This window comes from Panulirus ornatus, chromosome 56, assembly GCF_036320965.1.
Source record: "Panulirus ornatus isolate Po-2019 chromosome 56, ASM3632096v1, whole genome shotgun sequence".
Classification (NCBI taxonomy): domain Eukaryota; kingdom Metazoa; phylum Arthropoda; class Malacostraca; order Decapoda; family Palinuridae; genus Panulirus; species Panulirus ornatus.
In genome coordinates this window covers 14933661-14948660 of record NC_092279.1, presented here as the reverse complement: position 1 = coordinate 14948660, position 15000 = coordinate 14933661, and the positions used below count along the sequence as shown (strand labels likewise).

Below are 15000 nucleotides of genomic sequence, written 5' to 3'. Positions count from 1 at the left end.
GTGAGTGTTTAACTTGGAAACGCATTACATGAAGAGAGCCGAAGGGTAAGTAATTGTCAAACGTGTTGGCTTGCACATCCACCCCATGTGTAGTCTATGCAGATTAATGGCTTTATATTGAACTGTTTTATCTAGAGTAATTTATGAATTTCATTCAAGGAAGGAATAGTTCTGAACTTGAGCCAAAGTCGTGGCTTTATCGTAGACACTTTTTATTTTCATTCTATTTTATCATTATTTATGGTCATCTTTATTTATTTTATATTATTTTCCTATGCTGTTGACATTGCACTTGTGGTACTTGCTATGCCAATGTTATTAGCAGTTTTTTTTTTAAAGGATTATTGCTTGCATATAATTTTATTTTAAGGTATAAAGAAACTTGGTTCATAAAAGTTGTAATGTCATACTTTATACTTTCTTTCAAAATAAAGATACTAATCCCCCATCTTCTTTGTCACAGATTCAGATACGCGCTTATAGGCCTCTGCTGTGTTGGCATAAGGCTTTCGGCCAGCATCAGAGAATTTCAGTAGGCCGTGGGCGATCACCACCTTAACATACTTCCATGGTTCTTTATGCCATAGCTGGGCCAACGACACGCTGATGACCTTTGAGTTGAAGACGATGGAATCACCATAGTTTGTGTGCCAGGGAGCAGGGGGTTAACAAGCAAGAAACTGCTACTCCAAAGGTATTTAGTAGTGTAGACTTTTTAGTTGCAGTATATAGTCCATAGCCCTCCCCACATTTCTTTGGAATCACTAGTCTCTGTTAGATTTAATTACACATTTTTTTTTTTTTCGTGAAGGTTGCAATAAGAGAAATTATTTAATAGGCAGAAGTGAAAGCCGCACCTCATTATCTGAGTGTCTATGTCCTTAGTGCATCAAAGACTGCGGTAGACAAGGGCGTGACACTTCGTAGGTGTGACGTTCGAAAGGGTGGCTTTACCCTCACACAGCTGGACCTAATAGTGGGTAATTCATCCACTCCCAAGATATCTTTTGACGAGTAATACCTCCGAGCAATAATAATACGACTGTTTAAATAGATACCATACTCTTCAAGCCCATGCCTTTATTCAGCATGATGAATAGCGCCTTTGTAATGAATTTCTAACCAAATGAATTAATATTCATGTTTATTTTGAAAAATGATTTGGGCGTTTGAAACATTTATTATCATTGGTACTGAAGAATGATAGGTTGAAATAATTATGAGATTAATGAAAGCGTGGAATAAGCCCAAGGATTAATTACACAACTAATTAGCCGAAATACATCTTTTATAACCCAGATCATTAATCAGCATAATGACCATCACCTGCGGTGAGATATTAAAACCAAATCTGAATTTAAAAAAAGAGAGAATTTTTTTGGGAGGAGGTTTGATGAAAAGGGAACTGATGAACGCCATATGTAATGAAGTTTGGAACATGTAAATTTTTCATCCTTTAAAACTTAATCTGATCCGACTCCTGAGATCTTTTTGTGTTACAACCCACCAATATTTTCCTCGTTTTATCAGTTGTGATCTCCACCCCTCAGTCGTTATCTCCAGATTTTCTCCCAATTACCATTCAAGGTGCTGTCATTACCTTCTCCATCCTCGTAGCATTAAATTATCCTGATTCTTGTAAGCCATTTAGCTTCCGTTCCCCTTAGCCACACTTTCACAAACTAACCTTCTTCGTCCGAAGAAAAAACCGATAATTTAGTTGCGTGTATTATTCATATCCCCATCGTAAGCTATCCCAGATTTCCTTATTATAAATGGTTAACTTTCCGTAGTCATGAGTTTAACATGGTCAAAGATAATTCTGTCATACCCACTGGTTAGCGCTCAAGAGGTTAAAGATGCGAAGTACGTTCTATCGGACTGATTTATTACGAAATAAAATCACGGTTCAGAGCTCCTATCTGAGAAATACCATCCATTTCCTTCTCCTCCACTGCCCACCCCCACCACAACTTACGGCGACACTTCCTCAGAATACATTTCCCCTTCCCTGGATTCACGATATCGAACCTCTCCTCCGCCCCTACAGAATAAGACACTTCAGCTTAACTGCTGCAAAAGTTTCTCCGTAAATCCCCCTTATAGTCACCTGCTCTAGCCCACTCTTCTTGGAAAACAAACATTCAACTTCTTCCCGGCCGTCTGGTCCTCAATAATCTGAAATAAGTTATGGCATAACGCCCCAGTCATAGCCTCCACCCGCTAACATGGTTATTCCTTTCAATGCTCTCGCCTTGTTTAGCCATCCATCCCCCAACGTATCATCCTAGATCAGTTTTTCTTTCACTTGCATCAGCAGTTTGAAAAGTTTGTTCTTAGTTTTGATAGCATTCCACCCTGTTGTATTTAACTTAACCTTTCACATTTTGCAGCCATTTACCTTTTTGTGTTATTTAACGCCTACCCTTTCACACTTGGTTGGTGGAGTGTATATGGACATGCCCATAAAGTTGAAATTAATTTTCGGGTTTTCCAACTACACTGCCATACTTTCTTTTGTAATATGATTAATTACCTTTGTCTTCAGATATCATCTTTTATAAAAGATGACATATACCTTATGACTCAGTGTAGTGATGAGTTTCTGTTTCTCACAAATACTAGTCACTGCTTCTGTTGCATGTGGGGAGCTCTTGGTACATGTAGTTTGCGGAGCTGGTGCAGGACTTGTTCGTTTTCTCGGTGTTGGTGCCTTCATAACCTGAACTCTTTCCACTGTCACTCTTGGTGTATACAAATGTGGGAATGGGATTTGTCTGTGAATGAATTAATACAACCAACATATATCTGACCTTTATTTAGAAGGTGTGAAAGAGTCACCGTACAGAAAATTGGGGGGGGGGGGGAAGAATGTGGATCATGAAGCAGACATAAATTTTAATGTAGTGGAAACTTGAGATCGCAAAATACCCTCGGTCACTGAAAGTGGGATGTACACAGCACATGTCTGCAGGGAATATACCCCCGCAACCAAGGGAAAATAAGAAGAGAGAGGATCATGGTGTTGCATAATACATACAATGAGGAGCGGACAGTTGGCTGTGTCCGGACTTATCAAACATAATGTTATCAAAATATTTACATAACTTGGGTCCATAGGGAGGGAAGGTACACATCACAGAATGATAGTTAAATAAGTTGTAATTACCACCAAATTAAAGTCATTACTGGTAACAGTCAAGGGAATCCAGACAAGAAGATTGGGACAGAGGAAACCCATACTTCATCACTCGTCAGTACACAACCTGCAACCCACTGTCTGTCATGATAAAGGTTTTCACGGGCCTTACATCATAAAGGAAATACTTTTTAACATTTGATAATAAAATATTTTATCAGTTCAACTCTATCAATATCACAAGTCATGAAAGCAATACACAGATTAGTAAAATTTTGACACTGTGCAGAAATGTTTACCTTAGCAGCTTCTATATTGTCTACATTTTTGAGATAGCTTGAGAGTAGGACCAACACAGGTATGACTTACTTTACGGGGATCCAGAGCTGTAGCCAATACTTTGTTTCAATCGGTTGTAGTCCACGTTGTGTGCATAAAGCAAAAATTTGCCAAATTCCAATTTTTTTACTTTCTGTGATCACGATCACATTACTTTCCTGTCTCAAGACTTGATGTACCGAGGCTCAGCAATTTGTTTCTCTACTGTTAATTGAAAGGAGGAAGGGGAAAAATGCCTAGGAGACAGTTGGGGTGGGGGGGAGGGGGTGTGATAATGAAAAAAAAGAAAAAGAAAATAAGGGGAGTGGGCTGGGTGACGCCGGTGGGAGCTGGTCTGTACACAGTCGATGCTTTACATAGCGGTGAGTCTCTCATTCAAAAGAGCCACAGCATCGTTACTGATGAGGTCACATTTAGGTAGGTGCGAGGGAGTCATCAAAATATATCAAAAAGTGCAAGTATGCTCATGTACAAAGCTTTTTATATATATATACCTACGGATGACCTGTGTTGGCACTCGTTAAAGACAATGATAAACGAAGTAATGACTATACAAGGATCATGGATGGGGGTCGTGCATCACTACCCCGCCTTGGCTTTACACAGAGGGAGAGTCACAGACAAACAAACACACACACACAACAACAGTTCTCGGGTGGTGAGAGAAGAAATGATGACGCGCTATGTTCTAAGCGTTTCACGATAAACACCTCACTAGACGAGCGTCTCCCAGCTAACACGGATCGGCAGTGCTGTAACGTAGGGATCAAGCTGTGATAACGTAGAAGGAAAGGCAGATTTATCAAAATTGCATTTACGATGTGTCCCAGAACTCTTCCTCTTCACAGTAGAGAATTTTCGGTATGATAATGATGTGTATGAAGTATATTCTGTGGAAATTGAAAAAGTGAATAAGGTATCGGTATTAATAAAGTTTTTTTTTTTTCATCTTTGCAGGGTGGAAGTTTAGCGTGCAACCCAGCGATGGACACCTAATATGTTACGTGGATGAATGATACGACAGTAACATTGCCAAACGCACCGAACCTTCCTGCTGACTCAAGCAAAGAGAAGTTATGCTCACGTAATGCGTGAAGGAGAAGAGGGCACAGCGGGTACCTGGCATGCCAAGGCACTTTGATGGAGGCGTGCTTCCAGTTACATGTAGGAGGAGTGAAGTGTGTACGGTGTAGGAGTGTGGGAAAGTTTGTCGTGAGCGGCACTTGGATGAGAGGGTCTGTGCAGGGAGGTGTTAGTACGGGGTAAGCGCGCTGTACGCAGAGAAGTGCGAGTCTAGGACGTGGTTGGGTGCACCCTCGGTGGATACTGCCGTTTATGTCACCCTGCTGTGTGGTGGAGAGAGATGCCGCGCGGGGGTAACACACCCGGGCTGTGTAGTTATATGACAGGTGTCGCAGATGCTTGTCGAATGGGTGATCCTGATGTTTATCTGTGTATCGAGACACTGATATTTAGATAATGTTTCATAAAGGGATAGTGTGTGTGTGTTAAAAACATAACTCGCCATATCTTAATAGGTAAACTCCGACCCCGAGAACGTACACCATTTCAGTAGGGTTTTAAGGTAGCCTTTCCTTCATCGTTATCATGTTTAAACCCGGAAAGTATATGGTAATACTTGTGGTAAACACGGTTGGAAACATCTAGTCGTTACAAAAGTAAAATAAAAGAAATCGTGTACATTGCCTAAACGTACACCAGAACGCTTAAAACGCCCCCAGGTACCAAATATATCTCACTTATTGCAGCCTCTTTAACCGTCCCTTACATCCGCTGATAATGAAGCGCAGTCATTATGCTTGCTTTTATGGCACGACCCAACATAATTCCACTCGTTTCTGTATTGCCCTCGTCTAAATTTTGACCCGTTCTTACACGAAGTCAGTCGAGTTCCAAAGCAAATCGTTTGATGAGGAAGGGTAGGGAGGTAAGGTGCAGTTCCTTGTGAATCGTAAGGGCGTCGTGTGGGGGTATGTAGATTACTTTTAGTGGAGGTTACGGAGGTCCTTATCACACGAGTCCACAGGACCAAAACGCTGCCAAAATTTTAGCGGAGAAATTTATTGAAATCCAGACAATCGTGTGCACCGACTGCACTACATCCACCATACTATGTATACCCCACGTCGAGCAGAAACCCACAATAGTTTACCGTTCCTAATACCTATTTCTACTCCCGATATAAATTTAGATCACAGCACTTTAGTTTAAAAATAGATCAACTCGGTCACCGTTCATTCACTAACATGTACATTGCCTTCCAAGCTTCACTTTGGCATTCAAAACCGAGATCCGTCGGAACCGCTTTCACTCGTGATTGTGTGGTGATCAGCAAGTGACTGAACCTGTTTGATTTTAAGAGCGGCCACTTTAACCTTATCCATCAGCCTCTTTATAAGAAAAAATCTGGTTCTCTGATGAAAGACTCGGGGGTAAACAATACAGGTTTTTTTTTTTCTGTACAATGAGAAATTTTCTAAAAGTTGTGCTGAACGAGGCTTACAGACGATGCGAATATCAAGAAAGGTCAGACGTATTATGTTAAGGTATAGTGAAAGGCTCATGTTACCGAAGAGTCGAAAGAGTTATTCTTTCTCAGAATTACACGTTAAACACTTAATCGAGAAGTACGTCCAGCACCGTCAAGGTGAACGTCAAAAATATACTCTGTAAAACAATGTTACGTATGACCGACCTAGCTCTCAACATGATCTCCGTAATTCAATTTGCAATCTTAAATTATCACAATAACAATGCCGAACAACAACAAAAGAGAAACGATATAACGATTTGATGAATATTCGAGGCTAAACCTGCTCTCCGTTTATGTAATCATGTAATCCTAAAAGAGAATTATTTTACTAATCTCTAATATTTCTGGCGCCATGCAGAACGGCCAAGCATCACGTGGGCTTTGTGCAAATGCCTAAATTCTTATACAAGGTGCACTTGACATTGGTGCGAGTATTATCTTTGTGAGAAATATACACACTATTATAGAACCTACGACGACCCGCGTCCCACTCATTCACTCAAAAACGGATGCCGTGACGTCACATTCCCTGTGACGTTACGCCTAGGCGAACGTCACACCAGAATGTAAAGTTACGAAATTAGTTTTCCCTAATGCGTATCCACGCAACACAGACCTTTCATGCCGATTTTGATCCATATAGCATGGAAGGAATTTAGAGCAAAGCTTGACTCAACGAATCAGAGATGCATTTGAAAAAAATAATACTGTCAGCTGTAATAACAGTGGTAGTGTAAAAGTGTTAATGACAGAGATAGAGGTACTTGTAATAACAGAAGCAGAGGACAGGAAAACTTGTAGAAGTGATTATAGGATGAGGGAGTTTCATGTTAGGGATGGGCGATTTGGGTGTGGAGAGGATATTGTGCTAATAGGGATGTCTGGGCGTGAGTTGGGAGCATCTGGTGTGCAGGTAAAGGTGGTATGGGTGGTGGCTGTGGGTCTGGTGTGTGGACGGGGGTTGCGGAAGTTTGGTGTGTTGGTGAGAGCTGTAGGAGTCTGGTGTCTGGGTTTACAGTTGTAGTGGACACTTAGCACTGAATATTGAATTATCCCAAACGAACCTCCACACTGCACTAAGGGACAACCTTGGATATGTACAGGTATATCACACACAAGTATACTTATATGCTCATACAACCACAGGCATACATACGAGAGCACACACGCGTAATTTCACACAAACTACATATGATGGACATGATATATATTTATATATATAAAACTAAAAACACTCAAAAGGAGAGTTCCAACGACCATTCGTCGTCTTCCGTGGGCTCAGATGCAGAAGACGCGTACGGTGATTGGCCAAAAAACCACCGACCAATGACAATGAAGATGGTAAAGAATCGTTTTGTAACCGATCTATACATAGAAAAAAAAAAAACTACCCAATGACGAGAGAGAACTTTCTTTGGTTAAAACTTTAGACCAATGAGGGAGGAGGGGAGGGAGGGTTGGCGAAGGAAACGGCCTCTTCCTACCCAAGAAGTGGATTTTTCCTCCAATCTTTCTGAAGCTTTCAGCCATCAGAAATGATTTGGTTTAGTTTTAATGTAGTGAAAAAAAAAAAAAAACAGTCATGAAATACGAAGTTAGGCTGAAGACACACACAGGATAATGAGAAAGTGAGGACCGCTTACAGGCCCCCTAGAAAAGAGCACCATAGTACATGTAACAAAAGACATGTATTATAAAAAGTCAGTTGTAATTTATCATAAACGCTTAATAAGACCCTCCAGAGTACTTTTTTTTTCACATGGGTGACACCACCACCACCACCAGGAGGAGGCTGGGCTTGCCCACCTCTGCTCCTGGGGATCAACAACGTCTGCTGAGAAGTAACCTTCGCACTGTCGTTTTCTGCTCGGTTTTGGCAGCCTGATATGCTAATCCTCTTTCACAACGGAATTCTTAAGAGCTGGAGTCTCTCCCGGCGTCTGGTAAGTTCGACTCGACCTTAATGGTTCCTGTGCTCACTTTTAACATTTCAATGTTACTTTCAAATATTTCAAGTCTCGTCATTTCTCAGTGACAGAACCAGAACGCCGTTCTTGTGTGAAATTCTTAAGTTGACTAACAGCTTACAAAAGAAAAACTGCTCTCGACATTTAAATTTCAAATAAAAGTATAAAATGGGCACAACTAGAACATGTTATCAACGTACGTCATTTCAATATTGGGATTTGTATGTATATATATGTAATACGAGACAACATTTCACCACAGATGTCTTCACTTTATTTTTCTGCCCCTTATGTATTTTTGTCTAATGTGGCTTTCTAAGAAATTCATGTTCCTTGGCACTGTCAGAAATACGTCTTTCCTCTAAGACTGCACTTACACCTCAAACACAGAGTTAAGCATATGCATCATTTCAATTGCATTTCACGGTGCCAGTAACTGTGTAACTTTTCTGCATTATCAAAGTGTCTTTTTTCACTTTTTGTCATTCTGGACTTTCTTTTAACTGGCAGGATACGTAAACCCTGGCATAATGCACGTCAAGCTCAGTATCGTCTACACGAGTTGATGTTTCAAGAAAACATTTTCAACAAGATTAATAACTGGAGGACGTGCGTACCACTAACAAGAATCCTTGCAGTTTCGTTTATGCATAAATTGCCATCTCGTAAGAGCTAAATAACACTACTGATATGGTAGTTTCATCCACAGTGGGAGATAACGGGCTATCTAGAAAAGATTTTGGACACAGAATCGGAAAAACAATAACTATCCCGGCAGATCACCGATGACCCAAGATTTGATGGCGACTTGTAGGAGTAAGTACTTTTCCTTCAGCATCCGGTTTCCTGACAGTCGACGACGCCTGATCTTGGAGAAGCCTTCGAAAGGGCTTCGTAAAACAAAAGGTTAGTTCTTGACGACTGTGGCTTCCTCATTCACGGGACCGTCTTCGGGGAAGCAGGTGCGGAAACGGCGCCATCGATGGTCATTGGCAGCATCGTTAAGTTGGCCCGTCGGTAAGTTAACAACCTGCTGGACAGGTCACCTGGGATATGGGTTGGGTAACCTTACGTGGTTACGAGGGATGAAGAAGCAGTTGAGGATAACAACCATCCGGTCACCTCAAGAGTGCCACAAACAACAACGGTCGTCAAGTGACCTGAGAACTAAGTCCCAAGGTGGGAATCAACAACGGCTACGAGTATGGGGTGCGGGTGTCCTCCTACTCAAGGGGCGTCTCCTTCAGAGAAGAGCCTCGTTCTCCATTGCCCCTTGACTTCCTCCCTCGGTAGCAGTGCGTGAGGGAGTCCCTGGCACCGTCTGCAGCTTCACGCCCTCTGATCCTGTGTAAATATAAAGAAAATATCATACACATTGGTCACAGTGAGAGAAGAGGACGTTGGGGGAGGAGAGGAAGGTGTTGGTAAACACACGGGACATGGATCTGAAGCTTGTCTCGTTAGGCTTGCAGTATGGTACCGGTAGTGAATTCAGAGTCGAGTGTTCGGGGCCTGAACATGCAGGAGGGTGTTGAAGGCGTGCACGGAATAGGGTGAACTGGGACGATGTGGTATACAGGGTGCTATGTGTTGTCAGTCATCTGAACTAGGGCATTTGAAGTGGTCAAGGGGAACCCACGGAAATACCTATGGGGACCTTTGTGGATAGGGCGCATCTAAGAGAGTGCATGTGAGCAAATGAGGCCATATATTCTTCGTCTGTTCCTGTCCTTATCTCTCCTAATCCGCCTGGTTGCATTAAGGAGCGTCTGCAATGAAAGACTAGTGTCTGTAAGGGCAGAGATCGGCATGTTTGAGGTTATAGCAGTCCCGACAGTGTTAGATGCACGTTTAAGGGTCAATAATGCAGGGGAAAGGAAGAGGTTAGATGATGAGCGAGATAGTAATTAAATGACCGAGACTGACATGTCGCTTGAGGTGGGTTGTGTAAGACTTGAATGTCAGACAGGTATGGGATTGTGAGCGTGGCAGTCTGATTGAAAGGGTCGAGACCAAGTGGTGCTGAAAATGGTTCCAGCATGTGGAGAGGTTGAGTGAGAAGAGACTGAGAAAGCATACAAATATCGGATTCAGAGGAAGGGTTACAACGAGGAGATGGAGTTAAGGAGGCTCGGAAACATTATGGTGGACTCGAGTGAGAAACTGTGGGAGCTGGTGGTCTAAGTTTAAGAGTGTGTGTGAAAGGAAAAAGTTAAGAGTAAATGTGCATAAAAGCACAAGATTATTAGTTTCAGCAGTGAAAAGAGACAGGCTATTTGAAATGTTTCTTTAATATTATCCCCCAAACACTGTTTTTCTCCCTTCCTGAGCATTTAAAAGAGCGAGAGGAGTTAATTCAGTAGAAAAAAAAGGAGCTATGTGGTACATAGGGGGCGGCGTGATGTTAATGGGCTGAACGAAAGTGGATTAGGGTATCAGGTATGATAGCTCAAAGGGTGCGCTCCACGTGGGAAATAGGAAAGGTGGGCTCCTTTTCAGACGGGAAGGTCTTGGAGGAGGCCCGTACTCCATCCGATCCTTACTGCTGATACAGCCTTAGTGTTGAAGACTGCCTGAAACTTGTAAAGCCGCAGGCGAGAACTCGTATTCACCAAGGCTGCATCACCATCTGGGACGGAAAGGAGTACAGGCCTCCTTGAAGACTTTTCCAGTCTGAAAAGGAGCCCATCCTTCCTATTTCCCACGTGTGGAGCGCAACCTCGAAGCTGCATATATAAACACAAATAAAAACTATAAAACACATTATCAAGCGCATGAATAACACTCTGTGAATTATTTACTGGGCACGACGACTACAACACTTGAGCTAAATAGTTAATGTATCTACAAGCACACTATTGTGGACGGTGTTGCTGATGATCTACGACTCCTTCACGCTCAGGCAACAAGTAACTACATGAGAGCCTTGTGTCCCATGGCAGTGGTGGAGTTCCTCCACCCATATCTTGTGCCCTTCGGCACTGGTGGAGGTTCTCCACGCACAACTTGTACAATGATATTTGAAGTGGACTATATCATGTTTCTAAAGCTACCTACTCGTAGAAAATCTATGATGAGTTTTACACTGAGTTAATCTAGTAGTGGTTCATATTGGAGCGACTTCCAAGATGCTAGTTGAATCCTAAATCTAATTTTTCTATATCTATTTCAATGTTAAATCGGTCGTGAGGAGACTTGAGGAAGTGCGTCAGTTGGTGGTGATGAGATGCCGTTGGTGTGCAAGGGAGGGGAAAGAAGGGAATTAAAGGGAGGGGAGGAGAAATGGAAGGGAAGAGAGGGTAGGGGACAGAAAGCGACAGGGATAAGTGATATGGGAGGGAGGTCATATGCAACGATGTCTTAGAATTGGGGGTACTACAATGAGAGGAAAGCTAGTCAGGAGGGTTGGGAGTTGAGCCGTCCTGCTTGGATCTAAGCAAGGTGACAAGACGCACAGATGGTTTAACTGGCTTCAGGTATGAACCACAGCGCGGGGATGAAGGCTCACTTATGTTTACATATAGCAACAGATGTGCGAGGGTCTTTCATGTACTGATTTACTTATCCAGCACTGAGTGTTCATATGAAAGATGGGGTTTACGTATTCACGAACTCGTAGTCAGGGAAATGATATTTTAACTATCCTCTAGTAAGAGTGCTAAGTGTTGCCCGAAGCTTAAAACTCAACTATGAATCTACGATAATGCAGAGGGAGGTGTATAGTTTTAACCTGCACGGGATGGTGAAATATAAGGGTTTCACATGTGCTCTATTTAGGATCCCCTGGTGGAGGGGAAAGGTGTTCGGTTATCCTGCATATGGAGGAGTGGAGGGACCAATACAAGCTAGGACACATTGGTTAGAATCAGCTACAACGTGAAGCCACTAGTAGTGTCAGACCTAAGGCTCTCTCTGTCTCTCTCTGCCTGTCTCTCTCTCTCTCTCCCCTACTGGGCCTAGTTAGAACTCACTCCTGATTGTGCTTACGTATGTCCATCCATGGCTTCCGCCGTTCTCTTTATTTTCCGTCCTTTTACCTTGCCTGTTGAAGTACACACACCGTTACAAGGCTTATCAGCCGAAAAAAAAAGGGTATTACACACTGTTCATATAAATATAAGGGACATAACTGATCTACATCTTGAGTAATATCTGATAAAACTGCTTCCCTCAAAATGTAATTTTTAGAATGTGCAACTCTGTAAGTTCATACTGTGGGCTGTGTGTGGTTGTCTGTGACAGATGACACTCAAGTGTTGACCTCACTGTCCAATAAGGTTCCCAGGGATTCTCTCCCCATGCCACCCCATCCAGACGACTGCATGTGGAACCACCACACAGCTCTAGCCGTGGGCCAACATTCGTTCCGTCTCTGGTCTTAAAACTTCGCTTCCACGCATTCACAGAATGACTTTTTCGATGTGACTTCGGACATGTACAACATAATACACATAGCAATCGTCAAAACCGAACGGTTCCACTACATTAGAGGTAAGTACAACGTCTCCGTGTTACGCTACTCGTTTTAGATGTTTACTGTAAATGAGACATGGCACAGTAATGTAACGTGACCCAAACGCCGCCATGCAGCATAGGCTGGTACCGGTGTCATCTTCTGAAACAATTTGCTTGTCAAAAAAGTACATTAAAAGTTTGGTGCTTCGTCACATCAGACAGGTACGGAGTTGATGAAAATGGAAGCGTATAAAAAAGATAAATTCTGAATCAGTATTATTAAAAGAAGGAAGAACAAAGCTGAGGTTATTGACCTTAACACAGCCAGGGGAAAAATGCTTATGCGAAAGATATATAAAGTGTGAAGCGTCGTCGTGTGCTGAGTATAGCGTGATAAACAACCCTGACATAACGTGCCACTCCCGCCCTAGCCAGCCATTCCCACCAGAGCGGGGTGCGTCAGGAAGGGACGGGAGGGGTCTGACATTCGTCTCGTGAATCCAAACATATTTTGAGTTTCTACTCCCTAGACGTACGTGCTGGTCGCACCCCTCAAACCCTTGAGTACGACGTGACGACTCTGATATGAACTGACCCTTAGAGGTCAGGTCAAAGGCCAAAGGTCGGGGTACCGTCTTGCCTATGGGGGGTTATAAATCAACAGGTTTTCGCCGAGTACATTAACTCGTGTTGTATCTGTATACAGCTGTATATGTATTTCTTTCACTTACTGTATGAATACGTTCCCGTCTTTGATGGCAAAAAAGTTTACCGAGACTCTGCCATTAAGTATTGGACACTTTGGATGCTGTGGAAATTTAAGCTTGAGCAGAGGATCTTTCTCCTTCTGGAGTTCCCCCGCTGCAAATAAAGATTTACTTTGAAAATGAGTAAACTTTACCCACGACCTGATATAACTGGACACTTTTTTTGGGGGGTGAACTTAATCGAACTTGCCATACGATACATTTGGTTAAAACTCTCAATTATTCTGACCAAATTGATGATTTTGTGGACAGCTACAGCCTTCTTGTTCCACGTTCCCACCTTGGGGGATAAACAGAATGCATCCGTCACAGAGAAAAAAAACTTTCCAGCGTTATTCACACACGTTCCGCAACGCACACGAACATATGACTATCTACAATCACTTCAACGATATTTGTAGATATACCATTCTTTTCTGGACAGACAATATAGCAAAACCTGCTCACATCACTACTATTTAGAACACTAATTATAGTAACCTGCAGTGACTTTACCACACACACACACACACACACACCGGTAGTTTTAGACATTACCGTGGTTGACGGAGGCGGCGCTGGAGGCGGTGGGAGCCTTCTTGTAGGTGGCGCTGTTCATGGTCAGCTTGCGCACGTTCTTGTCCGGATGGAAGACTATGATGTAGATTTTGGGCGAGTAGAGACACACCAGCGCCACGGACGCCGATAACGATATAGCCACGCACAGGGTCGTTATCTGCACCTGTGGAGAGTCGGGGAGGTAGTTAAGAGCTGCTGTCTCTCATCGGGAAGGGAGGAGAGAGAGATGGTTGGTGTTGTTAAGAAGGGTTTAAGAAGACGAGGGTCATGTATAGTATGGAGGTGTGTGGTCTTACAACTAGCGTATACACGTTTATTTTTTTTTTTTTTTTGATTGGTGGTTTTAAACCTGAGGCTGACGGCCTTAACGACTCAGGCAGTTGATGAACCTGAAGTCCAGTCACCCACTAACGGCGTCAATGACCCTGGCAGTCAAGAGGCCGACAGCCCAAATAACCGACCAACGTAGGTAGGTAGGTAGGTAGGAAGGGAGGTGTGTGGGTAAGTAGGTAAGGTAGTTTTATGGCTTTAGGGAGTTGTGTATTTACCAGGAAGGCTATGTGTGGGGTCAGATGGTTGGATATGTTACCTGAATCTGTAGAAATGAGAGATGAGATAAATTCATCTGTATCGGGAATAACAGACACACACATGAACCCAACCTGAGCCTTAGCATCACATCAACCTTCTCCACTCTACACGAAACACATGCATCACACACGACACACATGTGACATTAACTCTTCCCGAAGCTCCATAAACCAGCTAGCGCTAGAGCCCGAAGAACCTGAGACATTCACCTCTTTACATCCTGTCACCTCCCTCCCTTCACAGCCTCCCTCCACCACTGTCTTCCCCAGCCTACAGACACCACTGTAGTGCCTCCCTCCACAAGTGCCTCTCTCCACACCCCTCCACCACTATCCCTCTCCGTCTGCTTTCACCATTATCACCTGCCTTTACCACTGCTTCCGTCCACTGGCCTCCCCCCACTCCTCCATCAGTTACTCCGTGTGAATTACGTCTGTTGTTTGCCTCTCACACACACACACAAACATACACCTGCCTCGGAGTAAGTACCAACAGTTAATTACACACGGGACTCAATCCTGCATTACCAACAAAGCCACAGAAAACTCTTGGTTGGTGTTGCCAACACACAGCAGACCTCAGTGTGTATTAATCTAGGCACCAGTGCCACCTCCTGCCACAGCTCAGTGG

The 15000-nt window shown here is 43.1% G+C and overlaps 1 protein-coding gene and 1 long non-coding RNA gene across 3 annotated transcripts in view; one reads left to right on the top strand and one right to left on the bottom strand.

Moving 5' to 3' along the window:
* The window catches only part of LOC139765924 (uncharacterized), a 32682-nt gene extending 26326 nt beyond the window's left edge, over window positions 1–6356 (top strand). Inside the window, exons 3-4 of the long non-coding RNA XR_011716758.1 lie at window positions 464–694; window positions 4436–6356. This is a non-coding gene — a long non-coding RNA (uncharacterized lncRNA). The remainder of the gene's footprint in view (window positions 1–463; window positions 695–4435) is intronic.
* A 1242-nt stretch (window positions 6357–7598) lies between these two features.
* The window catches only part of mGluR (metabotropic Glutamate Receptor), a 439303-nt gene continuing 431901 nt past the window's right edge, over window positions 7599–15000 (bottom strand). The window contains exons 11-13 of one of the 2 annotated variants that reach the window (XM_071693890.1): window positions 13759–13942; window positions 11987–12041; window positions 7599–9343 (exon numbers count right to left, since the gene is read on the bottom strand). In XM_071693890.1, the coding sequence (XP_071549991.1) occupies window positions 9223–9343; window positions 11987–12041; window positions 13759–13942 (360 nt within the window). In that variant the 3' untranslated portion in view covers window positions 7599–9222. The remainder of the gene's footprint in view (window positions 9344–11986; window positions 12042–13758; window positions 13943–15000) is intronic. The other variant, XM_071693891.1, reaches the window with a different exon arrangement.